General features: G+C 45.4%; 3 protein-coding genes across 13 annotated transcripts; 1 reads left to right on the top strand and 2 right to left on the bottom strand.

Annotated features, from left to right (window-relative positions):
* Positions 1-6,297: 6,297 nt before the first annotated feature.
* On the bottom strand, positions 6,298-13,054 carry LOC123088653 (probable inactive DNA (cytosine-5)-methyltransferase DRM3). 8 transcript variants are annotated; one of them, XM_044510879.1, is made up of 12 exons: positions 12,927-13,054; positions 12,075-12,108; positions 11,864-11,980; positions 11,679-11,769; positions 11,535-11,599; positions 10,921-11,020; positions 9,197-9,273; positions 9,018-9,117; positions 8,781-8,857; positions 7,169-8,558; positions 6,654-7,014; positions 6,298-6,537 (listed from the first exon to the last, which is right to left on the bottom strand). In XM_044510879.1, exons 2-10 carry the CDS (start codon positions 12,075-12,077, stop codon positions 7,317-7,319), a joined length of 1,872 nt encoding a protein of 623 aa, XP_044366814.1. In that variant the 5' UTR covers positions 12,078-12,108; positions 12,927-13,054; the 3' UTR covers positions 6,298-6,537; positions 6,654-7,014; positions 7,169-7,316. The 8 variants fall into 8 exon arrangements, with proteins under 8 accessions (XP_044366814.1, XP_044366813.1, XP_044366811.1 ...); XM_044510878.1 differs by having other exon boundaries at positions 6,654-7,011; XM_044510876.1 differs by having other exon boundaries at positions 6,654-6,926.
* A 1,581-nt stretch (positions 13,055-14,635) lies between these two features.
* LOC123088652 (signal peptide peptidase-like 2) lies at positions 14,636-19,830 on the top strand. Of its 2 annotated transcripts, XM_044510875.1 has the most exons (14): positions 14,636-14,921; positions 15,276-15,434; positions 15,525-15,636; positions 15,754-15,873; positions 16,420-16,577; positions 17,026-17,202; positions 17,358-17,392; positions 17,491-17,647; positions 17,791-17,844; positions 17,935-18,027; positions 18,595-18,734; positions 19,140-19,210; positions 19,327-19,410; positions 19,503-19,830. In XM_044510875.1, exons 1-14 carry the CDS (start codon positions 14,766-14,768, stop codon positions 19,604-19,606), a joined length of 1,620 nt encoding a protein of 539 aa, XP_044366810.1. In that variant the 5' UTR covers positions 14,636-14,765; the 3' UTR covers positions 19,607-19,830. The 2 variants fall into 2 exon arrangements, with proteins under 2 accessions (XP_044366810.1, XP_044366808.1); XM_044510873.1 differs by having other exon boundaries at positions 17,791-18,027.
* A 565-nt stretch (positions 19,831-20,395) lies between these two features.
* LOC123088651 (protein MEI2-like 2) lies at positions 20,396-26,134 on the bottom strand. 3 transcript variants are annotated; one of them, XM_044510872.1, is made up of 14 exons: positions 26,031-26,122; positions 25,929-25,997; positions 25,278-25,337; positions 24,983-25,165; positions 24,266-24,735; positions 23,823-23,981; positions 23,623-23,739; positions 23,355-23,506; positions 23,086-23,180; positions 22,070-22,985; positions 21,894-21,978; positions 21,727-21,795; positions 21,399-21,578; positions 20,396-21,084 (listed from the first exon to the last, which is right to left on the bottom strand). In XM_044510872.1, exons 3-14 carry the CDS (start codon positions 25,309-25,311, stop codon positions 20,941-20,943), a joined length of 2,604 nt encoding a protein of 867 aa, XP_044366807.1. In that variant the 5' UTR covers positions 25,312-25,337; positions 25,929-25,997; positions 26,031-26,122; the 3' UTR covers positions 20,396-20,940. The 3 variants fall into 3 exon arrangements, with proteins under 3 accessions (XP_044366807.1, XP_044366805.1, XP_044366806.1); XM_044510870.1 differs by having other exon boundaries at positions 25,929-26,134; XM_044510871.1 differs by having other exon boundaries at positions 25,278-25,329; positions 25,925-26,120.
* Positions 26,135-27,920: the final 1,786 nt, after the last annotated feature.

Below are 27,920 nucleotides of genomic sequence, written 5' to 3'. Positions count from 1 at the left end.
TATAAGAGTGTTTTTTTGCGAAGTAATTTCCATATAACAATGTAACAGTTCTAGTTTACAGAATGCTGTCTTGAATATGATAGGACTGTCACTCAAGACTTGCACACAAAAAAGTGTTCATACAAATTGGTGATCACTTTCAGAGCATCCTTGAAATTCGCTATCTTCGACTCCGGGCTCTCATCTTACCCACCTCATCAGCGGCGAGGAGGCCAAGGAGGCCATCGACTCGCTCACGCAGGAACGTCACATCCATGCCCATGAACTCCAACGCCTGCAAGCTCTTCTTCCACTCCGCGAGGTCCTCACGAGAAGAGGGAGTGGAGGCCCTGACACCCTCGGCGATGATGGCGGTCTGCGCCATCGCTCCGACAACCAGCTTGGGGTTTAGCTCCTGGAGCAGGCTCCCATGGAGACACGCATTCCGGGCAACGCAGAGCTCGTAGTACGTCACGCGTAGGTGGTCCGGGAACAGTTCATGGCCGATGTCCAGCACACTGTTGACGACAGTGTTGAATCTTTTGAAGCTCTCCATGCTGTCCATAACGGTGTCTGGCTCTGAATCATCCGGAGACCTCATGATGTCGACAGTGTCTTCTTCGCCGGCTGCTTGGTTGTTGATGTCATCATTGAGTGTTATGCTCGTGGTAATCTCTGCATCCACCTCCTTAGACATGACATCAACTTCTTTCTCAGACCTGTCATCATCATGTGCTGATATCAACTCACCCTCTCTTACTATATACACCTGAAAACAATATGCAATTGTCAGTAATATATAAGACCACTAAAGAAATTAATGGGCATCGGCTACATACTTCAGTGTGGTTGCTTCTGCCATGCATTTGGTAAAAATATTACAAACAAATGATGTAGCAATTGATGAAACATGTATGGGAAGGACTCGCCTTGAATTTTTTCAAGCCCACGAGTCGAAAGACCAGGGCGTCGTCGACCTTGAGGTTATGTTCTTCCGCAAAGTGTTTCCACCCGCCACTAAGCCCATCTCTCTCGACAAGGTACTTTGCAGGGTAGTTGCACCCTTCCTCGTCTTCTAAAATCATTACAGTATCTTCCTTTGGAAGATGCTGTCTGCAAAAGCTACACGGGAGACCCTGCAAGAGGAACAACAACAATGTCAAATAGTACAGAGGAACAAAATAAAGAACCTAAGTTGACTGGTGACACTTGCTAGTCTGCTCCTCTCTTTGAAGTTGGATCTCACAAAACTATGCCACATCTAAACTTGGCACCAATTGGCATGTAATTTAATTGCATTTACTATAGATTCAAGCAGCTGCTAATGAAGAAAGACTTATACCAGCCAAAAAACCCTGTCAACATGTGACGGTAGCATAAGCTTGACGAAGCTTGCTTCTGTTCTTGGCAATTTCTTCTTTATCTCTGAAGCTCTGTCAAAAGCAGAGCCATGCATATCTTGGAAACTGCAATTTATTTGAAGATTTAGGTCACTTGTGATCTTTTATTTTTAAAGCACTCTACTCAGAGAAATGTCAAAAAGAGATGAAGTACCTTTCATGTTTGTTTCGGTGGCCATCAGCATCAGGTGCCTGTCAAATCAAAGTTGCTTTTAGTTTGACATACATATTAATCTGTCTTTGTTTTCTTACAAACATTTATTTTGCCTTTTTATTACCAAAAATGAGTTTGATACATGAACATCTAATTCTTTCAAGCTTCGAATGACGAAATTGTCCTAAATCAAGAAATTTTAAATGATCGACGTAGGACCTTACCGTTGGGTCATAATCATCATCTTTGTTTCTCTCAATCTCGCTCTCACTACTGCTACTAATGTTGATGTTGTCGCCACAAACAAACTCCGGGTTACGCCACATCTTGCTCTTAGCAGACTTGGCGCGTGCTGGCCTCCCTCGAGATCTGTTATTCGGATATTCAGTTGAGTGAGTCAAACACACTCGAGATCTTTTATTTTTAAAACACTCTACTCACATAGAAATCAACTAGTGATGAATTACCTTGCACATTTCTTTGGGTGGCCATCAGCATCAGGTGCCTGTCAAATAAAAACTCGTTCTTAGTTTTACATACATATTAACGTCTGCTTACAAACATTTGGTTTCTTATATTATTTTTTGAAAAATGAGTCTGTGTATGAACATGTAATTCTTTCAAGTTTCTACTGACGAAACTGCATTGAATTCATGTAGGACCTTACCGTCGGATCATAATCATCATCATTGTTTCCCTCGCTCTCGCTCTCGCTCTCACTGCTGCTAATGTTGTAGTTGTCACTGTAAACAAACCCTGGTTTTCGCCACGTCTTTGTCTTTGCAGACTTGGCGCGTGCCGGCCTCCCTCTCTTCCCCTGTAACATAAGTACACAATCTACTTCTTAAACAAGAAAGTTTGCCATCCACAATGCTAACCGTGACATACCATGTTTTTCTTTTTTTTCATACAAAATGAGCATGATAGATGGATATGTGTTTCTTTCAAGCGTTGAATACAAAAATGCTTTTATGAACCAATTTTTGAAATTATTTTGTTCTTACCGTTGGCACAAAATTATTATCATCCTTGCCACTCTCATCGGGTGTGGAATCTGCTGGGCACGTATTAATGTTGCTGTTGTCACCGTAAACAAACTCCGGTTTACGCCACATATTACTCTTAGCAGACTTGGTGCGCGCAGGCCTATTTCTCTTCTTCTGTTACACAAGTACGCAATTTACTTTCTAAATATCAATCTGCTTACAAACAATTTGCGGGTCGGATATGTTTAAATACACGACAGCTGAAGGTAAAAGATATATAATCTTAGCAAAACCATTGTGAATTTCATAAATACAACTGGAAGCTCTGTTTATTGGTTCTAATTTTAGTTCCAGGATATCACAAGCACAAACACAAGAATGCATTTCAGGGGTGTATCGACGGACTTACTTTCTGCATTTTAGGTTTATGTGCACATACTTTAACCCGCCCGCCAGGGCGCTTTTGCTGCTCGTCCTCCGGCCTCACGACCTGCCACAATTAGATTGATCAAGAAGTCATGCGACTGAATCTGAATCATGACTCTACTGAATCTGAAGTACAGCCAGTTAACACTTCTTACTCTGAGTGGGACAAAGTCGACCTCGCTCTCTGGATCATCGCTTTCATCAACCGCCATAGGCTGTTGGCCAGCAATGATAGCGAGCGCGAGCCCCTCCTCCTACGATCATAAAAAAAGAAGTTGTTATCTTTTCGTCGCAAAAGAAAAATCGGGCCTCACGACCTCAAGATGACGAGGGTAATTAGATCAATCAAGAAGTTGCAAAATCACGACTCTGTTTAATCTGAAGTAGAGCAGCTGAACACTTACTCTGAGAGGTAGTACATAGTCGACCTCGCTCTCTGGATCATCGCATCCGTCAACCGCCATAGGCTGTTGGTCAGCAAGAAGAGCGAGCGCAAGCCCCTCATCCTGCGGTCGTCGGAATTGTTATTTAATCATTTCGTTGCAAGATGTTTAAATTCAGAAGAAAGATCCAAAACATAATATTTTTTTGAAATAATGAAGATCCAAAACATTGATGAGAGGAGAAGCGGCCGGCCAGATGAATGAATAATAACCATAATACAAGTAAGCAAATAATAAAGGAAGAAGGAGATGACACATACGTGTTGATCATGATGCGTGGGAGAAGGTGGGACGGAGGAACTCCCTGCTGCTGCTGCATCGAAGACTATCATCGCCATGGCTCTGCCTCTGCCTGTGTTTGTGTGGTATGGTGTTGCACGACGTACGGGAGGATGAGAGGAGAAAGACGGAGACGGGTACTACTTAACGGCTTTCGTTGGTTTGTTGGTTTGTTTACAAAAACGTTCAAAAACTATCCAAATATGCGGAGCTGCCGGCCTGGGCCTGGAAATGGAAATCAGAGGGAGGATTCGTTTCCATATATTTGTATGTTTTTCAAAATCAAATCAGAGGATCCGTCCTTTCCTTTCCTTTCCTTGCATGCATATGTCCCTTGCCGTTTGCGTCTCAATCATATCAAACATGCCACCGTTGGTCTACCAGCCAAGGTCCCCTCACCAAAAAAATAATAAAAGTAATCTACAAGGTCTCTGTGCTCGGCTCACTGGGGCGGGGCGGCGCCGGGCCTGGGCCTGCTCGGGCCGGCCACTTTGGCCGATACGGCTGTGGTCCCGGCGTTCTCGGGCAGCGTGACGCGGACTTTCCGGCAGTACTGGGCGGAGACGTGCTCAGGCCAAGCTTGAGGCCGGCGGCGGGCGAGTGTGGCGTGCGGATTCCCAACGGTCATTGGGGTAGATCTAGGGTTGGACAATGGCGGGCTTCGAAGATCTGGAGTCCCCGGTCCGCTCGGGTGGGATCCCGTCATGTTGTGTTTGTGGAATGTTCCCGTGATGTGGCGTGTAGGGGAGATCGAGCGAGAGCTCTGTGCCTCGGCGCCGGGCCAATGATGCTTGTGGTGTCCCTCTACTCCTGGGGGTGCCACCTTAACCTTCTCCCTTCCATCCGACACTTAGGGTGAAAATACTGTCGCTCTTCTCTTGAAGGCGGCGCTTCACGTCATGCCCCTCTTGGGGGCATCGACGATGGGTGTGGAGGTCCTTCGGGTGTGATGACATGTCTCCTGTGCTTCTTCTTGCTGAATCGTCTAGTTTTGCACGCTCGTGAGTTTTTGGCGTTATCGGCTTGTTTTGTCATGTTTCTTTGTTTGATCGGCTTTTGAGGATTTCCTCGTACCATGTATCTTGGCAATATGACTATTACTATAAAGCGAGGCGCTACCCGCATGATGGTGGCAGGCTAGTTAAGGTTGCACGCCCAAGATGCTTGTATGTTTTATTCGGCATGGAGGCATTGATCGTACACCTCCTGAGTTGTCGTATTGCAGCACGCGGTGTTTGTCGTCGTAGCATTTCGTCAATGCCGTCACAACACACAATGGTCGTCATTGTAGCACTAGTCGACGTCGTTGCAGCATAGGGGTAATGGTCGTTGTAGCTAGTATTGGGTCACAACCATCATACCTCTAGTTGCTATCATCGAAGGAGCACTTGGTGATCATTGTCACAGCACTGCTCAACATCATTGTGACACACGGAGGTCCATCTAATCGGTCCCAATGGATGAACTTGAGGAGGATTGAAGCTCGAAGACTAACTCGAAGAAGAAGCGCCGCTCATGAGCAAACTAAAACCCTAACATATCTACTAGCCAAAGCCGAGGTACCAGGATTCTCCTCCCCACCACCAACCGCCGAGGTGACAGGCTGAAGGGAGGCGAATCCACATGCTTGCCGGTCGAGATTGACGGGAGGAAGGTTGTGCCCTATTCGCCTTGCAGGAGGGAAAAGAAAGATGTAATATCCGTGACTGCTATGTTCGTCTATAAAGCTTTGATACCCATCTTTGCAATTTGACTACCTTTTGCTACATTTTCGTAAAAACATAATCCTCCTTGTAGCCGCCACACATGATGGCACTGAGGTTTCGCTGGTTCACTTATTGTCACGTAGAAATCTGGCATCATCATGTTTGGCGTTGGTTAAAGAAAGTCAAATCCAGTTAAAATTTTATTTCAAACCATCGGATTATATATAGATATGCTTAAATTTTTTCTAAAAATGGTTCAATTGGGTTGATATTTTTTGAACAACTTGTTAAATAGGTCCAAATTCTGGTAAAAAGTTGATACTAGAGCTTTCTTAAAGCCGGGGTCCAACTGGAAAGCTTGAATCTGTTGAGAACAAGTACAAAAAGAGTCGTGCTTTAACTATGCATATGATGATTATTTGATCAACACTACAAGTACTACATGCCACTTCCATTAGCACTAGGTACATGAACACGTACACACATTACATGGATCTAGAGTGCTCCATAGGCGGTGGTTTGTACGTTAATGTAGATCAAAAACTGCCAATTGCAGGTGTATGTCGGCGCCGAGTAGACGTCCTGAGACTACGCAGACCGTCAGACGTTGCCTTGAACTGACAGCACCATCACCATGGGTTGCTAGTCTCTCCCATGGGTTGCTGCTTTCACTCCAAGCATCGTCGACGCCTACATCTCCTTTCCAGACGGCCATGAAGAAAGATGTAGAGGTATATCTCCATGGCTGATGGCGCGCCACCATCTTCGAACTCGGTGGATCACCAAGCCATGGCAGCAAGGCCCGAGAAGAACAGCCACATACTGCCCCCTACACACCGATGGCGGTGGGACAAATCGGTTTCTGAGATATGGCAAATCCAATCAAGCGACGTCAAGCACGAAGAAGAATGACGATAACCAAAGTGCCGTTGCTTGATCAGCTTTGCCATAGCTCACAAGCTCAACAACATTGCCAGAAAGAAAAAAACTACATACATACATACAACAACATTGTCGTTATGAAATCTCGACAGCATGATCGAAGACCATTTGCTGGACATTCAATAGGGCTTTTGTCTTTGCCGGCCACTAGACTCGTCTTCAGTCAAAATCTCGAGGAGCGCAAGAAACTCATCACTTGATACATTACACCATCCACCTCACCTGATATGAAGACAGGAAAATATTATTATTTTTGTTTCTGAAAACCGAGATAGCAGAAAAATATATGGAACGCTGCTGCTGCTGCAATATCTGACCAGGAGCAAGGAGTGTGGTACCTTCATCTAGGTCAGAATCAGGAAGACTCCTCTCTGCACTCTACAACCGAATCCCCCCATGATTACAGCCAGGATGCAACAACACATGCTTCCTAATTTGGAACTGAACTGAATCTGTGCTCTCTACTCGAACAAAAAATGGCTGCTGCCTCACATTACAAATTAGTTTTGTTGATTGGTTTCTGTCACAGAAATCAACGATGCAGTGAGGAACTGAACTGAATCTCATGGAAAGCAAATACAGCCTCTGTACTCTGATCTTGGACCAGCTAGCTGTTCCATTATAAACCAAACAAGAAGTCAAAAACAAATCTGCTCCTGTCTAATGGTTGCCTGGGCGGCTCACCCACATGCTATGCTGCTACAGAAGCAAAACAGGGAATGCTAATCAACAAGGACCACAGGAACTGGGTATATTACTCTGTATGTAAGCCATTGGCCATGCCAATTGCAAATTAAAAATCCTTCATAAAACAGAGAAGTACTTGTGCAAAACAAACAGAAGCAAATTTTACCTTTCTTTCTATGGTGCAAGGATGAGGTCCCGTTGCAGACAATACATGCTACAGCAAGACAAAGAAGAAGAATTTTTGTGAAGGTGTTCCTACCAGCCCTTGATGATCCACATCCACGGGAGAACGAACAAGGACAAATCTTTGTGTGTCAGGCAATTCCTTGCATTTTTCTTCTCACCATCTGGACAATGCGGACATACTCAAAGAACCGACTGGTGTCCATACCCATGGCTGTGCCCACTGTCATCGCTGCGCCTCTGTACAGACCATAATTTCCGCCAACAATCAGGTCAAAACCACCAAACTCTTTCATCAGGGCCTCAAACTCCTTAGTATCTAGCTTCTGGATCCTATCCAGTTGTCTCAGCTTTCCATTCTGCTGGGTTTCCCCCCACCACCTCTTTAGAACTCTACGGTTCACCACAGACTCCTCTACGGACACCACGCATCTCAGCGGGATGCCAAGACGGTGTAGAGCAACTTCTGCACCCCCAACTCCACTGAAAATAGAGAGGACCCTCAGCCCATCAGGATACCGGTCCTTTAGGACCGACAAAATGTATGCCATGGTGTCTGTCTGCAAGGCATACCTCAAAGAAGCAACCTTGTCGTGTGGGTCTATGCCCGGCAGATCTGTGTGGTTAGCTGGATAGCCTAGTATCGCTTCCATCTGGTGTGGCTGCAGAGGGCCTAACTTGCCTTGACCGATCCAGACAAGATTCGCCGTCTTGCATTGTTGGACAATCTGTGCTTGCTTCACTTCTGAAAGAATTCCTCGTGAATCTCTCATTGCCTTCTCCAGCTTCGCACGAATCTGTTCAGTTCCTGCCACATCTAAGCCAACACCATCAATCCGTTTTCTCGTGTCCCAGGAGGGACAGAACTGCCTTGTCAAAGGTAATGCATCTCTGATCGTCATTGGTGAACTTGGAACAGCAACATGCCTTCCCTCCGTTGGAAGGTTATGAATGTAACCCTCCCTTCGCGTTAGAGCTGAGAAGGACTGACTGTTTAGATACTCCGGTTGAACATTGAATAAGAAACTCGATAAGGTATTCCAAGTTTCTTTGGTGATGTCAACCAGACTTGCATAGATGAAGAAGGGAGGTTTGACAAGGTCACCGTGGATATTTCTACCAGGGCTTGATGTCCTTTCAACATCTTCATCCTTCAGAGAACCATTAGCAATTGACCCAGAACAACGACTTAACCATGGAGTGCGGCTAGATTGATTAACATTCTGACTGCTTGACGCCCTTCTGTCATCTCCAAATGCATGCTTGGCCTTTTTACATCTGATGTTGGCATCATCCTCATCATCATAGAACCTCAATCTCGATGTTGAATACCCAGTTTCTGTCTCGTCCGGAAATTCAGACTCTATCTTCACCTACATAAAAGAGAACATACAATGCCATGTTAGAAACAAGAGGGGTTATTGATTAGTTTTCATTGTTTTACATCCATGAGAGCATTTAAAGATGTCACTTTCCATATGAGCATTGGAGTCAGTGATTACATACTTTAATAATCAACAGATGCCCCCCGGTGTATTACACAGTCACCACTCCGAACAGCCCGAGTCTAATAAAAATGAATGTCATTTAGTTACCTTTTTCTGCTCAGTGGTATTTGAGAAGCGTCTTGCAAATATCGAGTCAGCCAACTCCTCGACTGTTGCTTCCTCACCTGGAAAGAGTAGGAAACATGACATTTAAGGTTTCTGAACTCAACAGAGCAGACCAACTAGTAGACTGCAAATAAACATGTACTCGTCAGCTTAAAATTGACAGATTGATATATTTAAAATTATGGCTACAGCTCTAATCCTGACACCATGTTTACCTACCGAAAATAGCAATCACAGCTGAGACCTCTTCTTTATTGAAACCCATCTTGAGCAAAGAAAGTGGTTTATCCATTACCTCAGGCAGCAATTCAGCAGTTTCCTGAAAATTTGTCATTTTAAAATTAAAGTGTGCATATTGGAATGCTCTAGAACAACAAATTCACCGCGCATTTAGTTACTTCTTTCTGTTCAATGTTATTTGCAATTCGCCTTGCCAGAATTGCGTCAGCGAGCTCCTCAACTTTGGCTTCTTGACCTGAAAGGAACGGAAAAACATGACATTAAAGTCTGTACGAAATCACCAAAACAGACTAACAAGTGAATCAAGTCTGCTACAACACGCAGATGATACCGTCATCTTAATGGAGAGTGCTGACAGTAGCATTCAATTTCCTTATGTTGTTTTGAGGGTATGTGAAGGGGAGCCTTGGCGCAGTGGTAAAGCTGCTGCCTTGTGACCATGAGGTCATGGGTTCAAGTCCTGGAAACAGCCTCTTACAGAAATGTAGGGAAAGGCTGCGTACTATAGACCCAAAGTGGTCGGACCCTTCCCTGGACCCTGCGCAAGCGGGAGCTACATGCACCAGGTTGCCCTGTTTTGAGGGTATGTCAGGCATGATGATTAATTATCACAAGAGTGAGGTTCTGGTTTTGGGGATAAACTGTAAAGCTGGGTATCTTATCTCTGACATATCTGGTCAAAAGGGAGTCAGTCTGTAGACCTACAGATATTGGGGTTTGGAAATTGTTACATAAGTGGATTTGGAAATTGTTCAATGACGATAAAGTTCCTCTATGGCTTCATTTCATTAAAAATAAATATATGCTGGAATGTTCCTCTATTTTCATGACTAACACTAGGGGATCAGAATTCTAGAATGGGCTGCAGAAGATCAACATCTCTTTCTTAGGGGAGCTAAGTTTGTTGTTGGCAATAGGGAGATTTTGGCAAGGTTGTCGGATAGAGGATATTCCTTTCAGGATTAGATTCCCTAGTCTGTTCAGTATGGCGGATTACCCAGATGCCACTGTGGCCCAATCATATGATTCAGAAACAGAATGTCGGGACATCAAGTTTAAGAGAACTTTGGGAGGGATGACATGCGTACTTGGGAGGACATGATGGACCTTCTACGACCTATCTATCTCAGAGATGTACAATACAGAGCGAATGGACTCTCAGTGCTGGCAAAAATTACCGTGCCAAGTCTACTTCCGGATGGCTTTCTCACCAGAGAGTACTGACACCTTTTTTGAACAAGATGTGTGGAGACTAAAGGTTCCTCTGAAGATCAGAGTTTTAGCTTGGCAAGTGTTGCATCAGAGGATTCACACTAAGAAGCAGATCCGTCGTCCTCATGGGCTGACAGATGGCTGCTGCCCTCTCTGTTTGGCCCCTGAATCCATTGACCATCTTCTCTTCCAATGTCCTACTGTTCTGTTTGTTTGGTCTTTTGGTAAGGAGTTTCTGGCCAGGAACAGGAGTCCTGCTTCTACCCAAAACTTTGTTTCATGGCTGAAATGGGAGTATGGATTGCATCTGGTTTGGGGTATGGGCGATTTGGCAGGCATTGTGGCACGTTAGGAATGATCCAATCTTTGAGCGAAAATTTCTTAAACATTATGCTGAATATGCTGTGCTCCGTGGTACAAAAAGCATGTTCAACTTTATATCTCTTACAGGTGTGCTACTCTACTGCAGGTTGGTTATGGTAAATTTGCTGTTGTGCGGTGAGAATATCATCTGGAAGACCATTAGCCCAACAACCATCAACAGCGGAAGTGGTGCTGAATTTGAAGGGGCTTTCTTTACATGGTTTCATCTTGTATTATGGAACGGGCGGAGTATCTGGTAAAATAAGTAACAGAAGCTAACAATATTGAAGATTTTAGGAGCACCTACCAAAAGCTTCAATAGCAAATGAGACTTCTTGTTGAGTAAACCCCATCTGGAGCAAAGAATGCGGTTTATCCATTTGCGCAGGCAGAAATTCAGCATTTCCCTGAAAAAGTGTCATTTTAAAACAGAAGTATCAGGCCTGAGGTTGCTCACATTTGCATATAAATTTAGCAGTCCTGTCTGAAGTTCATACTACAGTTATCGCCCATCAAGAACATGCCTGAAGAATTATTCTGTTGAGAGCTTGATTATTGATAGGTATGTCAAACGGAACAGTTCTCTAGTAGGACTGAATAGTACTTTTCATTTCTGTTTATTTTTAGTGCAAATTGCAGTGGAAGAAGGAAGGATGGAGCCAGCAGAAACGTTGAACCCACGAGCACAACCAGCAGATATGTTTGATTAGTACTTTTCATTTCTGTTTATTTTTAGCAGTTTTATGATTTTTCTAAGATTGTTCTTGTGATTCATGTTCAGAATTACAGAGACTGGAACACCCAAGTCAAGTGTGAGCGAATGCGCTGGCTCTAAGTCAAGGTCATGCAACACGAAGTCGAGATTCCGAGGTAGAAGCAACAGCTACTAAACAAGAACAAAAGGGATCGGGAAAAAGAAACCTCAGTTTTAGCTTCTTGAGCGGTCACAATCCAGTTCACAAGCTGATCAATTGATGCTCCCTCGCCTGAAAAGAAATTAAACATATGTTGAGCAGAAAGCAAATGGTTACTACTACTTTTACATGTCGATGCAGAATCACATACCCAACTCTCTGACTGCCAAATCGACCTCTTGCTTCGAGAAGCTCATTTTGGTCAGCAAATATGACCTCTTTTTCCAGAAAGAATCTGGCTCCTGCAGAAGTTAGGAACATTCAGAAGATTTCGACAGACAACCTCAAAACGAATGATATACGACAACGACAGCGGGTACGAGGTGATGATATCACCTCGGTATCTCGGTCAGCTTCTGTTGTGGGCAGTGAAGGGGCACTGTTTTCTTCATCGTCTGAATCAAATAGACTGCCCAAAGAGGTTGACGATCCCGACCCGGTGTTCTGCGAGGCCTATAACATCAAAGTAAATTTGGTATTTTTTTTTAAGAGCGTCATTAGCGAGAAAAGAGAACTCGAGTGAATAGGCAATGTCGGCAGCTACTACCATCTTGATCAAAGTCTGCCTTTGAAACTTGGCCCTGAAAAGGAAACGGTAACGACGACATTAATATAGAGACAACAGAACATAGAAAAGTTGGGGGACATAACAGAACAGAATCCTGCATAATCCCAGTTGAGAAACTCGTGGCTCGTGGGCTTCACGGAAGAGAAGTAGAAACAAAAGCAGTCTCGGACAATCGACAAACATGCATCGACCCTAAGCAGCAGAGCAAAACATGCATCAACACCAACAGGGACATGAATCTGCCTGCTAATAATTAGAACCCATAACACCAACAGGGACTCTTTATCCATCACAGTCACAGATCATCATTCCTGAATGAATTGCTGCATCTTCATCTGAATTCCTGCTAACCAGGCAAGGGCATCTTCATCTTCGCCATCAGAGGTACGGAGCAGCACCCAATCCCCCGAAATAAATCGTAAAAGAGACTAATTTCAGGCCGCCCGGAGGTGCCGGAAGCGGACCAGAGTACAAAACGCACCGCCGCCACCTCTACATCTCGCCGGCCAAACCTGACCAGCGAGAGCACGACGGCCCCGGCTCCGCCACCGGAAGCTTAGCCGGATTGGGGAACAGGGCCGGGGCGGGCACACCACCACGCGGCACCCCCTCCACCGCCGTCGCGGCGCCCAGAGAATCCCATCGCGAAACCTACCTACTTACAATGCCTGCGGCGAGCCGGGGATCCCCCTCTCCTCCGGCCGCTAGGGCGGCAGACGGAGGAGACGACGGCTCGCGGCCTCGCCGGCGGTCGAAGCGGGGAAGAACCCTGCCTGCCTAAGAGAGAGGGAGGGGAGGAATAGAGCGAGAGCGAGGAGAAGAGAGCATTACCTGCCGCGGCGGAGAGGGTTTAGAGCTTCAGACGGCGGCGGCGGCGGCGCCGGCCCCGGAGGAAAAGCCCCCCTTTTTCTGTTTGTTTGTCCAGACGCTCCGGCCAAAAATGCTAGACATACAAAGACTTGCACGCTTTTACACGCTCTTTCCATCTACTCCCTCGGTCCGGAAATACTTATCAAAATAGGACTCAATTTTGATGACAAGTATTTCTGAACGGAGGGAGTAACAACCAATCACAAATCTCCCTCCCCCTGATTTTCAGGGGGTGGACCGTCCCGCTCACCTATTGACCAATCAAGATTAACCATCTTGTAAACGCCTGTAAATCGTTTGTACGTGTAGCATTGCCGGGCTCCGGCTGCGAGAGCAGAATGCAGCCGCCGCCTGCAACTGTGCAAATCAGTACTTGAACTCTAAAACTATGCTTTGGAGGCCCATTTCTCCCTCTTTATTTCTTTCCTTTTATCATCCCTTTTCATCCTTGAATTATTTTTGTTATTCAAAAAAAAATCCTTGAATTATTTTTAGGGTGCTCTATAGGGGGGAGACGAACCGACCCGATCACGGTGAAGAGAGTGAGCGGTGGATAACCGCGACCGGGACAAAAGAGGGACACGGCCGACCGTTGCCTACTATGACGATCGTCGTGTCATTAGCGCGAGCCCTTGCTATAGTCGGCGATACTTGTTTCATCTGCCTCATCTCACTCCTTCTTGCCTTCAAGCCCACCCACTATTCACCTCATTCATGACGGTGCCACTTGTGCCATACCCCAATTGTCAAATTTTATGCGGACTCCGCTTACCATCTCCTCGTTTCAAGAAATTGCGGCATATCTTCGGGGACTGGCAATTCCAAAGCAAATGCTAGTGATATATAAACTGGTAAATAGCGCAAAATAAGAACCATAGAGAAGATGAGAAACTAACCCAGCGAATGATGGCACATGAAGACTAACCAAATGCATTCTCATTTTGTCCTGGACATGTATCTCTTGCTCATCCTACACTTGCAGAGAGAACATTCGTGTTGAATATATATACCCCTATTGCAACACACGGACAAGTGGTAGTTACATAACGAGCCGACTCCTCCATGATCGCCCGCAGATAAAGCATGTGGAAGGCTAGTGGTGTAATATCAATTTCCCGATAGCCGCATTGAATTGAACGATGTTTCGTGCTTTGGAACTGGAGTAGGTCAGCTATGTGTTTAAACCTTACATTCATGGTATCCTGGAACCAGGAACAAGATAAAGAAAACTCTGTCGTTTTTGCAATTGACTTCATCCCGATCCCAACCAAACCCCGAGTTGATGATGGTTTGTCGTTGTTGGATCAACTGAAAGCATGGGAAAGAAAATCATTTGAAAGCTAAGGAGCCTTGTTATCCTTTCACTTTTTGAAGAAACGATTTTCCTTGACCATAAGGAAAGCTCAATTTATCTTTTTTGCTGAGAGCTGGTCAGATGTCCGAATGACTTGAAATTTGGAGCGGGTGTCACGCATCAAATTGTCTATCACACAAAATTTGTTTGGAATTTTTATGAATTGTTTTCTAACCGGGTGCAGATACTCGATGCCCTCATGCCTCGGAAAAAACAAATGCGAGAAGAGATGTAAGGGCAAGGAAGCATGTTTTCAGGCCGAGAAAGCGTAAACCTGTGAAATACGCCACCATCTGAACCCACTCTAGCACCAGCTCCATCGACGACTGGTCGGAGTTTGATCCCATCTCTCCTCTCGAATCCAACCCAAAATTCCTTCCTTTCTTTCTTCCTTCCGTCCGTCCGAATCAAAGTGGCCTCCCGAGCTGCGCCGGGAAAGAAGGCCCATGGCGACCCCCCGCCGCCGCGAGCTCCCCCTGCCCGCGCTCGCCGCCTTCCTGCTGCTGCTCCTCCTCCTCGCCGGACGCGCGGCGGCCGACGACGCCTCCAGCGACGACCGCGGCCACGACGCCTCCCCCGGCTGCAACAACAAGTTCCAGCTGGTAAAGACCCAATCCCCATCCATTCTACAGTACTCCCCATCAGATCTCGTCGCCCCTCCGCTCGCGATTCGTGGATTGGGTTCCACTCGGATTTTTCCGGTGTCAAATGTGGAATCTTTCTTTCTTTCGACATAGAGTAGATGCAACCCGTCCCTGCTACAGTAGTAGATAAGATAAACTCTGCTTGGTTGATTGATTGATGCCCAACCTGACTTTCTGAACCCACACCCTACTGTGAACCTGGCAGCAATGTTCTTATGTGTTTTCTGATGGTCAGCAGCAGCAGCAGAACAACCACTTGTGTGTGGCAGCCCACCATTCTTTCTCATGCTTCCACATTTTCTTGTTCTCCAGGTTAAGGTGAAGAACTGGGTGAACGGAACCCAGGGCACGACAGTTATCGGACTGAGCGCGAGGTTCGGATCCCCCTTGCCAAGAACTGTCGACGAGGCTCACAGAACATTTGCTGCCCTCACCAGTCCTCCAGACTTGTGCTCGAACTCAACCTCAAAGGTTCGGTTTCGGCTCTGACATAACTCGGTTACTAAGTTGGTTCTACAAGCATCTTCTAGTCTAGTCTAAATCTAACCCTTGCTGCTGCAGTTAACGAATTCTATTGCCTTAGCGGCACGCGGAGGGTGTCCTTTCACCGCCAAGGCCGAGTTTGCGCAGGCTGCTGGCGCCGCTGGTTTGGTTATTTTAAATGACGATGAAGGTATTATCAGGACAGCCTGAAATATATTGTTATCTCTGCCCTGTTCAGTATTTTTCTGGTAGGCGTGCCTGATTCTCTTGCAGACAGTAATCCGCTTGGTCAACTCTGTGTCTGCAGAACTTTACAAGATGGTTTGCGGTGACAATGATACTTCACTTAATGTGACAATTCCCGTCGTAATGGTGCCACATTCAGCAGGCAAGAATCTGAAGGACTTACTGGATCATGGAGCAAGGGGTAAGTACATATTCTTCTTAACTCTCCTTACTATTGTTAGCTGTTGAACTTTGTAATATTCTTTATTTCTTGTATTTTGCTCCAGTGGTAGATTTTGGGTAGTTAAACATCTCTACTCTCTTATTTCTGCTTATTGTTTTAATATTTTGCCAGATCGTTTTGCGGACGATATAGTCCATTAGTTTGACTCCATTCTGTCTAATAAATCATGTTACAAACAGTATCTACAGCCATCCTCTTGTTTGTTCCTCTAGTACCGATAGAGGTCCCAGAGCTGTGGATGCATCTATGTGCTTGTGAATCCATGCTAAATTGGAATGGATGTAATCTAACTTCTTACCAAAGGAGAGGACCGTCTTTGGCTCTTTGATCACATAGCTTCTACATTTTTTAACACAAGTCAGTTACTTAATAATCACATCTGTACTCATGTGCCATGCAAAACTAGTGTTATCTTGAACGACTGGTCTAGGTTACATATATTACGAGTTGATTTTTGATGCACCAGACTATGCATGCTAATAAGTCAATGTTCTTTTGTTGTAGTGGAGATGCAGTTATATTCGCCAAATCGACCAGTTGTGGACCTTTCAGCATGCTTCTTGTGGTTAATGGCTGTAGGAACTATAGTATGTGCTTCACTCTGGAGTGAATTCGTTGCATGCGAACAGATTGACGAGCATTATAATCAGCTGACACGGCAGGTCCTGACTTTTCTCCCTGTCCAGACTTAATGGCAGTTCATGCAATTTGGCTTTTCATATGTGTACCAATCAGTAAATCTCGACTCAGAACAGGGATGACTGATGACTGATGAGACATTAATAAGACTGCAATATACTCCCTCTGTCCCATAATCTAAGACGCTTTTTGACACTAGACTAGTGCCAAAACGACGTCCTACATTATGGGACAGAGGGAGTAGAATACATGATTGTTGTTTGATTATATGTTGTCTACAGTTTTTTTTTCCGCCCTGAGTTGCAAAAAAATAATAATGTTGTGAGACACGCTTGCTACTTATGAATGATTATTAAAATAAAAAATAATTTGCATTTTATTGTGTTTGTTTCTAGCTAATGAGTAGTAATTTTCAGGTTATCACTTGGTGAAGTGTTTTGCTAATGAGTTTCTTCGTTTCATACTAAACAGCCGGGACCTAATTCTGGAACAAACAACACACAAGATAAAGAAATCCTTGAAATCACAGCAAAGGGAGCTGGTGTTTTTGTCATAGTAGCTTCAGTTTTCCTTCTCCTCCTGTTCTACTTCATGTCGTCTTGGGTCGCCTGGCTACTGATTGTATTGTTCTGCATTGGTGGTGTTGAGGTATTTCCTCGTATATTCTCTATCTTTGCACTCTTTTGATCACAAGGCCTGTCACCTTGTGCAAATACTTCTCTTGGCGCTTGGTTATTGAAGTGCTTGTTTAGTTTTTTATATTGGTATTCGGTTGTGAGTTTGTTTCTGTTTTGTGCTTGCAGGGTATGCATGTTTGCTTGGTGACAATTATCTCTAGGTAATGCATGAAATAGTTTACATCAAGCATTTTTTTTCAATGCTCTTTATTTTATTTATCTCCTCATTGTCTGTGCCTCGTGTGCGCCTTGTTTACAGGATTTTTAAGGGTTGGGGAAATAATACTGTACAATTGCCATTCTACGGGGAGGTCTTGGCCTTGTCTGTTGGAATAGTACCATCCTGTACGGTCTTTGCCATTCTATGGGCTGTATATCGGCATTCTTCGTTTGCTTGGATAGGCCAAGACATCCTTGTAAGCTGAATTGATGATGATTCTGATGTTCACTTGCTATGTTTTTAATCTTTATTTTAATCCTTGTAAGAGGGTTTTTTATGACCTTCAGTATTTAGTCTATTTAATCTATATTTTAACCATGCAGTCTGTATTTGTCACAGGGTATCTGCCTGATGATAACTGTGCTTCAGATGGCGCACTTACCTAATATCAGGGTATTGGCATGTCTATTTGTACTTGCAGTAGTCCTAACAGTTTTACGACTCCTACATGTATCAGAAGTATCTAAGGCTGTATCTTTGCAGGTTGCATCAGCTCTTCTTAGTGCTGCATTTGTGTATGACATCTTCTGGGTCTTCATTTCGCCTCTTATATTCCATGAGAGTGTTATGATTGCAGTAAGTGCATTCTTGACCTTTACATTTACATCTGGAGTTATTATCAGTTACGCTCTAGTTTTACAGGTTAATTTACACAGCAGATTTTCTAGTTAAATCAATGGATTAGGCTTGTTTCTCCTCATCAAAAAGATAAATAAAAATGGAATAGTCTTGCAACCACATGATGAAGCCATTTAAGAAAGGTATACTTTGAGGGGCAAGGATTTGGTAGGTTGTAAAATCGAGAGAAGGACAGGACAGAATCCACAAGGGTTACTTGCTTAAATACCTTCAGAATATAAGAGAATAATCAGTAGCCTATCTTGAAACTGAGTGGATTGTTAGAATATTCAGTGTTATGATCTAATTTGGTGCTCTCATGACCCGTATAAAATTGATATATTTTGGCAGCAACTGTTCAGACTTGAAACTATAGTGAAATGTTTAGAACATGTTCTTTTTTGTGGTTTATAATTTGATGTTATTCAAATAAATTTTCAAGCAAATGATCATGTTTAGTGGCCTATCTTATTCTATTGTGTGCTGTGACTTGTGATTGAGATTTTCATTTTATTAAACCTTCAGGTTGCTAGTGGAGACAGCTCAGGGGAAGCAATTCCGATGCTCCTAAGAATACCTCGTTTCTTTGATCCATGGGGTGGCTATGACATGATAGGCTTTGGCGATATTATCTTCCCTGGATTGCTCGTTGCATTCAGCTACAGGTATTCTACGCGATGTTGCAATATATGTTGCTCCGTTAGTTCACTAATGGGTATACATAGAAGAAACATACTTAAATACTGTCCGGTAGTCTGGTCCCATCATGCTAAATGCGATGAAGGCCTTAAGACACACTATTTGTTGTGAACCTTCATTAGGGATAACTAACTACCATGCTGGAAGATAGGTTGAGGTGGTGAATATTTGGGAGATAATAGACCGATTCTTCTTGCTAGGTTGAGATTGAGAATATTTGGGAGATAATAGACCGATTCTTCTTGCTTATCTCAAACATCTTCACGTAGTGAACGCTTGGGCCCTTCTTTCCTAGCACACTAAGAACTCTGTTCTCTGAGAGGTTTACGTCATTTGTGAATGATACAAAATCACTTTGGTATACGTTTCAGATTTGATAGGGCAGGCAAAAAGGGTATCTTGAATGGATATTTTCTGTGGCTGACTGTGGGATATGCTGTCGGTAAGTGTGCTCGACTCGTCTTGTTCTGTACACAGTTCATTGTTTGTAGCAAGCAGTACCTTTTGTGCAGAGCTCGCATTTTCATTTTCATTTTCATCTTGTTTTTCCCCTTGCAGGACTTTTCCTTACCTATCTTGCGCTTTTCCTGATGGATGGACATGGTCAGCCGGCGCTGCTGTACCTGGTTCCTTGCACGTTAGGTAAGCATACAAATTGTTCCTTCCCTCAATTTTAGTTACTCCCTTACCTCAATCAGCGCGACTGATGCCCGTATCATACATTTTCATACCAGGGGTTATTGTGGTGCTTGGTTGGATAAGAGGCGAACTGCCTCACTTGTGGAACTACGGAAGAAGACCGGAAAATTCAGTCGGCGAAGTTTCAATTGTAATCTGACAGAGTTTGTATGCAAAAAGGCGGTGGCATCCTTCAATCTCATTAACTAATGGATCTGAACATGATGCTCCTTTTTTGGGTTGTAAAACTAGCAGTAGCCAGATTTGTGTTTGATAGCCTTTGTCGAACTTGAAACTCAGGTTTGACATGGGAGTTCACTCTGTATCAACAACAGATAGCATATATTTTACATAAGGCTTGAGCTAATCTTATTCTTACAAAAATCATGATCTTCTGTCAGACTGGAATAATAATCATTCTCAGGACATTGGGCCACTCATGTTCAAACATGTGTCGGGATGCAAACACAATCTAAAAAGTGATGCAAACAAAACCATTGACATCCTTCCACATCTGTGTCAAATTAGCTGTAGCCACATTTGTGTTTGACATAGGTTGTCTTCGTCGAACTGGAAACGTGCGAGTTGGTGCTCGGTGTGGGAGTTAACTTTGTACCAACAACAGATTACATATATTTTACATAAACCATGATCACCTCTGAGACTGGAATATAGTCTAAATTTTCAGGACATTGCAAATGCGAATATAATGGCACATTGGGCCACTCATGTTCAAACATGTGTGGATGCAAACAAACTCTGAAAGTGATGCTTTACCAAGAACAACCAAGTAGTTCATCGTGCCCAGCTAAGTGAACTTCCAAAGAGAAAAAGAGAGAACACCATTTAAGCATTTCATCACAAGTTTACTTGATAATCTGAGCTTCCAAGTTAACTAGTGAGGATGCAACCATTTAATCATTCCATTGCTTGTAGGATCAGGTAGATATATGAGCATTGTAAATTCTGGATGAAGATGAATCATCACATAAGAAAGAAAAGTTGTGCATAATAATAAAATGGACACAGGAATCACTCACAATGCACAATGTGGGGATTCATATTTCCACACTGGCATCACCCGATTAGACCCGTCTTGAGTTGAGTTTCAACCATACAGAAAAATAAAAGCATGCAGAACTAGCACAAGTATCCATCCGACTGTACAATTGGTGTTCTTTACAGAAAACCAAACCAAAAGCATCATCATCATCCAGTCATCATCAACTCCCCACATCTATCTGTACAGAGTTCGGGGGGTCAAAAGAGGGGGGGACCTAGCAAACTCCCAGACTGCGATTCAAAGCCGCTGCTTCAGGGGGGCGACATCCGCTGCGACAAAAACCGGTAGATGCGCCACGCCACGCCACAATTCCTGCACTACTGAACCAATCTTCCTCACTTTTATACAGTTTGGGGGTGGATACCGCCTTTCGTCACAAGACAGTTAGACTCCGCGGCGGCGACTCCGAGCCTCTTCGTTGGTTATATAATCTACAAACTCCCCGCCATGGATTTCTCCCCGGATATCTTCATCTCGTTGGGATTGTCGTCCTCTTCAAAGCCGAGGGGCTCCTTGCTGGAGCCTGCCCCACCATCCAGAGGCATGTGGATGCATATCCCGTTCGGGAATGGTTCCTGAGTTTCGTTCATGGTATTAGAGCACTTGCATTATGGGTCAATATTTCTCAAAAAAATTGCATAAATAAAACAGCAGTAGTAAATTGTGTCCCTGGGTATTACACTTCACTTTTGAAGGAATTATAACTAATATTTCAATACCATTATCATACCCTGTCATGCTTCACGTGACAAAATGAGATACTGAGTTCCAATTATCTTGCAACAGTTATATAACATGATTTATAGTGCCAAATAAGGCCGTGTTTTGTTCAATACAAGTTCATAAAACAGACGGCCTTTAACTTTCAGCATGCAATGCAACTTGTTACCTGATTTCCAGTCTCTGGTCCATTGGAATGAAACAGAATGGGGCGGCATCTCTTGTCCTCGTTCATCAAACTTGAATTCTGGAAATGTGAGATTAGTGCATTCCTTCCCTGGATCCTACCATAAGCCAATGACGCTACTTTCTCGCTGTTAAATTTCTCCCACTTCTTCCCATTGAAAGCCTGTAATTAAAGGTAGGCATGCAGAAGGTCATATTCCAAGCTGTTGAGATTAATTCAACCAGCAAGCATAGGCTGCTGTGAAATTCAGCTAGACATGGATTGATAAGAGAACAATGGAACATGTAAAGGACCAACAAAGAAAACACACCTGGTAGAAAGAGACAATGTGCACAGGGGATATCATGTTAATGAACGCATAACCAACATTGCATTTGTTCTGCAGGGGAAAATGAAAAAAAAAACAATTATTACACTGCTGGATATCCTAATACCTCATTGAAAAACAACAGCATAAAGCAATATCAAATATACTACCTTGAAATCAATTGGCAGGTAGAAGAAGTCATATGTTCCTTTGTGGAGCTCATCAATTGCAGCCAAAAGCATCTTGGATGTGTACCTATCGCATTCAGGAAAAACAGAGTGAGGACAACCAGCAAGCAAAACATAAAGAGCACACATGAAGACATCAAATGAGAACACGGGCATACTTGTTTGGAATGTTTTTTATCATCAATGTTGTCCGAGTATCCTCTCCTTTACGGATCTTGTCCAAATCAAGCTGATACTGCTTCTTGCTATCTGCCTGGAACGCGCTGCTGTCAACTCGGCGGTTACGACCACGCTCAATGGAGGAGCTGTCAAGTCCATAATAACCAGGTCCTTGATATGTGGTGTTCCCAAAGAATGGTGGTTGCCCAAGCCTTGGCGACGGTACTGGTCTGAAGTTAGTAGAGTTATTATCTGTCAGGCTTCCACTTAGAGCGGAAACAGGATTCAAGGAAGCACGAGAAGCCATGTTCAGCATGAGGCTTCCCCCGTTTCGGTTAGCACCGCCAATGTTCCCCATATTTGCAAACCTAACTTGATTCATAAACGACGTCTCAGGCGATTCAGGCAAAAATCCAAAGTGGCTCTCAAATGGAGCGCCAGAAGGGGCAGACCCAACATGATGACGGTTTTGATCCAAAGATCCGAACAATGAAGCCTGGCGACTACCATACAGGAAGCCCTGACCCTGAGGGCGGCTACTAGATGACATTGCATGACCAACTGGTGGTGGACGCCACATTGATGAGGATTGGGAATGCTCCGGATAAGGCTTTGGGCTGCCCCACAGAAACTCGGGCCCTGTTAAAGTCCCAGGACTCGAGCTCATATGCTCACTTTTGCGATCTTGGTATGACTGTGAATGCTGAAACGCAGCGCCAAGGGACTGGTTGCTGTTTGAGAATACTTGATCATATTTAGACCAGTTGTTGTCCTTCCCAATTGGCGCGATCTTCAGAGCATTTGACATCATTGAAGGGGACATTCCGATAGGACTCATTCCATTTCCAGTAGGTGAGTTGCTGAATGCATGCAGCAAATTGTTGTCGGTTGGACTGCCATATTGAGCCCATGCCCCTGCCAAGAGAAGATGCATTTCTTAGTTGTGAACAGGTGTTTAGAAGAAAATTAGATAAAGCGAGGATAACAAGACTTAAAACTGATCCAGTAAATGTACCTGGAGGAGAGTTGGCCATGGGCGATCCAACATGAGAATGCCTGTAACCTCTGGGTTCATCTTGCTCTAGTTCATGACCAAGGTGTTGCACCAAGCTAAATCAGAAGAAGAAAATAGAAGAAGAGTCAGATCAGACTGGTAAAAGTCATCAAAGACAGATAACTGAAAAATTGTGTTGTCCAAAATTCAAGGAACATCTCTAGAGGAGCAAACAGGCATATCTAATGCTTATTCAGTATACCATTCGATAACTCTTGGAATATTCATACCTTCTGCGTGTTCCACCAGGACGACTTGGCTCCAACTTGATGCGTTTTCCAGCGATCTCGCTCTTATTCAGTGACCGAAGAGCAGCTTCTGCCGCCCTAACATCGTAGAACTCAATAAACTTGTGGTGCTTCTTGTTAGGCGTCTCTCTTATCTGCAAACAGAAATCAAACAGCTGGAATGAATACCCAAGGAAATATGTATGCAGCTGCATTTTCCAAGCAGAAACCTTAATTTAGTGGGAACAAAACTTGGGAGTAGCATCCTGACCTCCTTTACTTCCCCATAAGTTCCAAAAATCTGGCGAACTTCTTCATTAGAAACTGAGGGATCCAAGTTAAAGATAACAAGAGTCCCCTGGTTTAAATCTTTGTCAGATGGATTCTCCTGCAAAGATGAACAAGGTATTCATTTTCAAGAACTAACTTTGTGGCCAAGAGTTAAGGGTGTAGAAGAGAAACATAACAAACCTTTGGGATCGAAAAATGAATGTCAAGCTTTCTCCTCCTCAGAGGCTTATTCTGCAACGAACGCATCGCACCACGTGCAGCTCGGATATCAAAATAAGATATCATCACAAAGCCCCTATGCTTGGTTGCAGTGTAAAGGGTCCGGATATCCCCAAATTGCTGAAAGGAATGACAATAACGTCACTGTCAAGAACAACTGAGATTCGACATCAAACAGATACAAATAAGAACAAACAGTGGCTATAATTAGTCAATACAGAAGATGAAGGTGTCAAGATCATAAATATCCTTAGTCTCAAAAAAAGATCATAAATATCCTATATACAGATATTCAGTTAAAGGATACACCTACTGCTGCTGAGTAAAACAGACAAATTGGACTGGTTAAAAGGACATAAATCTGGTTCTATCTCTAAAAAAACAGAGTACATAAATCTGGTTACCTCAAAGAGAGAGCGCAGTTCAGAGTCCTCAACATTACTGTTAATGTTCCTCACAAACAACGTCCTGGAAGGATGCTCCCCCAACGGATGCTCCCCAGCCACAGCTCCAGGACTGTTTGACAGACCGAAATTGTTGTTTACTCCATTGGCCCTAAGCCCATCGCCTATACTTGCATTCCCCAAACCAACTGTGATGCTGTCCAGAGGGTCAGAGTCCAGCTCCATTCCCCCTCCACTGCCAAACACATCAAACTCCTCCAGCTCCTCCGCGGGGTTAGTCTGCCCTGCCGGCTCAATCCCATTTGTGATCCCGGCAAAAAGCTCATCTTCATCAGGCAGCAGGTCATCGATCTGCCGGAGATCAAAGTCAAATGGGTAGTCATTCCCCTGAGGATCATCGTCAAAGTCTTTGAGTTTAGCAGAGGTGTCGTCCATCGAAGGGGTGCCATGTGCAGAGTCAGGGAAGTTCACTTGAAAGCAAAAGAAAATGCACAAGATGAGGACTCAATCATACAGACACTAAATGTAAAACAAGTTAAACAGCAAAAACTGGTGTTAACTATGTTCATACATCCATCTGAACAATGCTGGTAACTGGTAGTAACTCTGACATAGACAACACAGTAAGAAAGACTTGTTAAACAAAAATACGCAATCATTGGCAGTCCTTTCTTGAGAAGAAGAGGGGGACAATGATTGGCGTGCGGGCGTGCTTACGTTTTTCGTGCGGGAGGACGGGCAGCGAGGTGGAGAAGATGCTGGTGTCGCCGCCTCCCCTGAGGCCATTGGGCGGGTTGGGGTTGTTGTTGGTGAGGGGCGGCGCCGGAGGGGCTCCCCACGGGCTGCTGTAACCTGGTGGCGCCTGCTGCCGCTTCTTGACGGCGAGCGGCACAGCAAAACCTGTCACAAGAAAGCAAAAGCAGAGACATTAATTCAGATAGTGGAGCAGGAAACAGAGCAAAGCAAATGCAGGGCAGACATTGAGACAGAGGTAGCAGGAGATGAGCAGTACCTGGTGGGCTGAGAGGTGCCGGCGATCGGTCCATCACTGCATTCGGGGAGGGAGGGGCACCTGCAAGCAAATGGAGCTCTCTAATTTTAGCATCAAGTAGTACCTTTGTGAATGTGGAAAACAGGGAATGAATTTGGATTGGTGGGGAGAAGGAATGGGTAACTGCACAAGGAACCGGGTCAAAGAGTGGGAGGAGTGTATTTCGGAGGTAACTGGATAAGCACAGGGAAGGAAGGATGGAAGCAACGAACTTTGACCCCCGGAAACGAAAATAGCGGCGGCTAACAGGGGAGGGAGGGAGGGATTACCCCACCCACCCTACGCACGATCAACCAACCAACCAATCAATCTAATCTAATCTAATATAATCTATAGGAAGGGAGGGAGCGGCGGCGTCAACGATCCCGCCCAACTACGAGTTGTAGATTGGGAACGAGGGAGACGACCTTGTTGGGGAGTAAGAGAGCTCGAATTCGTCCATTCATGGCGAGAGAGAAAGGCAATGAAATCAGAGATTAACAAGGCCTATGTAACCGGGGAGAAGACGACCAGGCGGCGCGAATTCGATTAGTAATATAAACCCATCAAGAACCCACCCACCCACCCACGGACCCAGGGAGGAAGAATTGGGGGCCAAGAACCCCGACTGACCTAGCGCCTGGCGCCTCCGGCGGCGGGGTGGGCAAGGAACCCTAGCTGGTGGACTGAATCGGCGGCGGCGGCGGCCGGAGAAGTCCCTTCTCCGCTGGTGGCCTTGGTCTCCGGCCCGGGCGTGCTGCGCTGCGTTGGTTCGCGCGATGAGGGGAAAGAGAGAAAGGCGAAATCTTTTCTTTCTTTCTTCTCTTCTCTCTCTCTCTCTCTCTCTCTCTCTCTCTTGTTTTTTATACTCCTACTAGTGAATGAATCAAGAGAGAAATAAAATAAAATAAAAAATTGGGTTTTTTACTGGCCCAAGCAAGCAGACGCCATTGGTAGTACTAGTGGTGGACGCCAAGAAAAAAAAAAGTTAATGATTATCCACAAAATATAATAATCCTATTGAAAGAATTAAAGAAAAGAAATATAAAAAAATGGGAAGTAGTAGTAGTAGTGGGATCGAAAGGGACGGGTATGATGATTGAGGCCATCCTTTCTTGTCATCTGACGATGGTAGGTGGGGCCAGGTACACCTGGGAGCCCACGCGTCAGCCCCGTTGAGTGCATCACCCGTCCGTAAAGCTCGCATGTGCTGCTACTGCTAGTGGCCAAGAGGAGAGGAGAGGAGAGGAGGCTCACGGGAGGCCCACAAAAGTCGGGAGGTGGGCCCACGAGGACGATGCTCGGGCAGTGGGCCCACCCTGTCGGTCCTTCCTTCCTTCAAGAGCGAGAGGGCTCGTGCCCGCGTTCATCGGCTGGATTGGAACGCCGCCTCGCGTCCGCCCGCTTCATTATTTGTCTTTTTTATTAGGGCATCTCCAGCATACTGCATACATTCCAACATATAATCATCCAACGCAGTCCTGTATCGATCCGTTAAAAAAACACGGAAGGATTTGCCGAAGTCCGGACCGCTTCCACGTCCGCTTCTAACCACCGTGGCCAACGCAAAAAACAACCCACCCGCCACGCCCTTCCCGTGCTTTCCTTCCGATGCACACGCCGCTTACCGCACCGCATTCATGCTGGCGCAGAGCACGCAGCGGCCGGCATTGATGCCACGATGTGACTCAAGGGAGGAAGGCGGTACTGACCGACGCGACCTCTCGGGGGCCGCCGCTTCAATGCGGACGCAGCTTCCCGAGGAACAAACTCCGGTCGCCACGCCGCATTGAAGCGGCTGACCGGCCCTTCGCATGGCCTGGCCGCGGCTATGTAAGCCGCGCTCCGGCGTCAACCACATCGCAATCTATCCTCCTCCTCCTACTCCCATCTCCCTCCATAACTTCGGCGATGGGCAAGTCCTGGGCGTCGGTGCCGGCAGGCAACGGTTCTAGGACATGCTCGGGCAGATCCTGGCGACGTCACCCTCGAACTCCGGGGCCGCCGTCCTCGTCAGCGGGAGGCTCCTCGACGAAGGCGGAGATCGCCATCTCCTACGGCTACGAGGAGAAGCAGCCGCCGCCGCAGCAGTGCGCGCCACGCAGTGGCGGGTCAAGTGTAAGCTGCCACCGACGCAGAGTACAAGGAGCCAATGGGGCGGATGCTCTATCGCTCTGTTCTCCACCTCAACGGCCCAACTCCGCCATCGGGATACTCCTTCCCGTGAAGGCGGAGCCGACATCCCCGCCGCGCAACCGCGACGTCCAAATCGGACGACGCATGAAGGAAGAACGTCTCTCACCACCGCCAATGTGCGTCAAGGAGGAGCGGCTCTCTCCGCCATAGCGCCTCATTCCCCTCCCCACTCTGCTGCCCTGCCGCCAACCAGTCAAAACCCTAGTCCACCGCCCACCGCCGAAATGACGTGGAAGTGGACGCCCGGGAACCATGACCACGAGGTCGGCTCCTCCTCTGGACGCTATCTCACGATACCCTTCACCTCGACGCCGCCCCGTGCGCGACCGCATGTACGTTCCAGTGGCGACGTGCGAGAGGTACTAGGAGGTGGCCATCCCAGTGCCCTTGTCGGACATGCACCTGCTGAATGGCTGACATTCGGACCCA

This window comes from Triticum aestivum, chromosome 4A (assembly GCF_018294505.1).
Source record: "Triticum aestivum cultivar Chinese Spring chromosome 4A, IWGSC CS RefSeq v2.1, whole genome shotgun sequence".
NCBI classification, from domain to species: Eukaryota; Viridiplantae; Streptophyta; class Magnoliopsida; order Poales; family Poaceae; genus Triticum; species Triticum aestivum.
Note: the sequence above shows the minus strand (reverse complement) of the source record. Positions and strands in the feature narration are given on the sequence as shown.

Coding starts and splice junctions, on each gene's coding strand:
- LOC123088652 (XM_044510873.1), top strand. CDS start 14,766: ATGGCGACCCCCCGCCGCCGCGAGCTCCCCCTGCCCGCGCTCGCCGCC. Junction 15,435..15,524: donor GCTCGAACTCAACCTCAAAG/GTTCGGTTTCGG, acceptor TTGCTGCTGCAG/TTAACGAATTCTATTGCCTT. Junction 15,874..16,419: donor ACTGGATCATGGAGCAAGGG/GTAAGTACATAT, acceptor CTTTTGTTGTAG/TGGAGATGCAGTTATATTCG.
- LOC123088651 (XM_044510870.1), bottom strand. CDS start 25,311: ATGGACCGATCGCCGGCACCTCTCAGCCCACCAG. Junction 24,736..24,982: donor CGTCCTCCCGCACGAAAAAC/GTAAGCACGCCC, acceptor TTTGCTTTCAAG/TGAACTTCCCTGACTCTGCA. Junction 23,982..24,265: donor AACTGCGCTCTCTCTTTGAG/GTAACCAGATTT, acceptor CATTCCTTTCAG/CAATTTGGGGATATCCGGAC.
- LOC123088653 (XM_044510879.1), bottom strand. Junction 11,600..11,678: donor TTTGGCAGTCAGAGAGTTGG/GTATGTGATTCT, acceptor ATTTCTTTTCAG/GCGAGGGAGCATCAATTGAT. Junction 9,274..10,920: donor ATTTGCTATTGAAGCTTTTG/GTAGGTGCTCCT, acceptor CGTTCCTTTCAG/GTCAAGAAGCCAAAGTTGAG.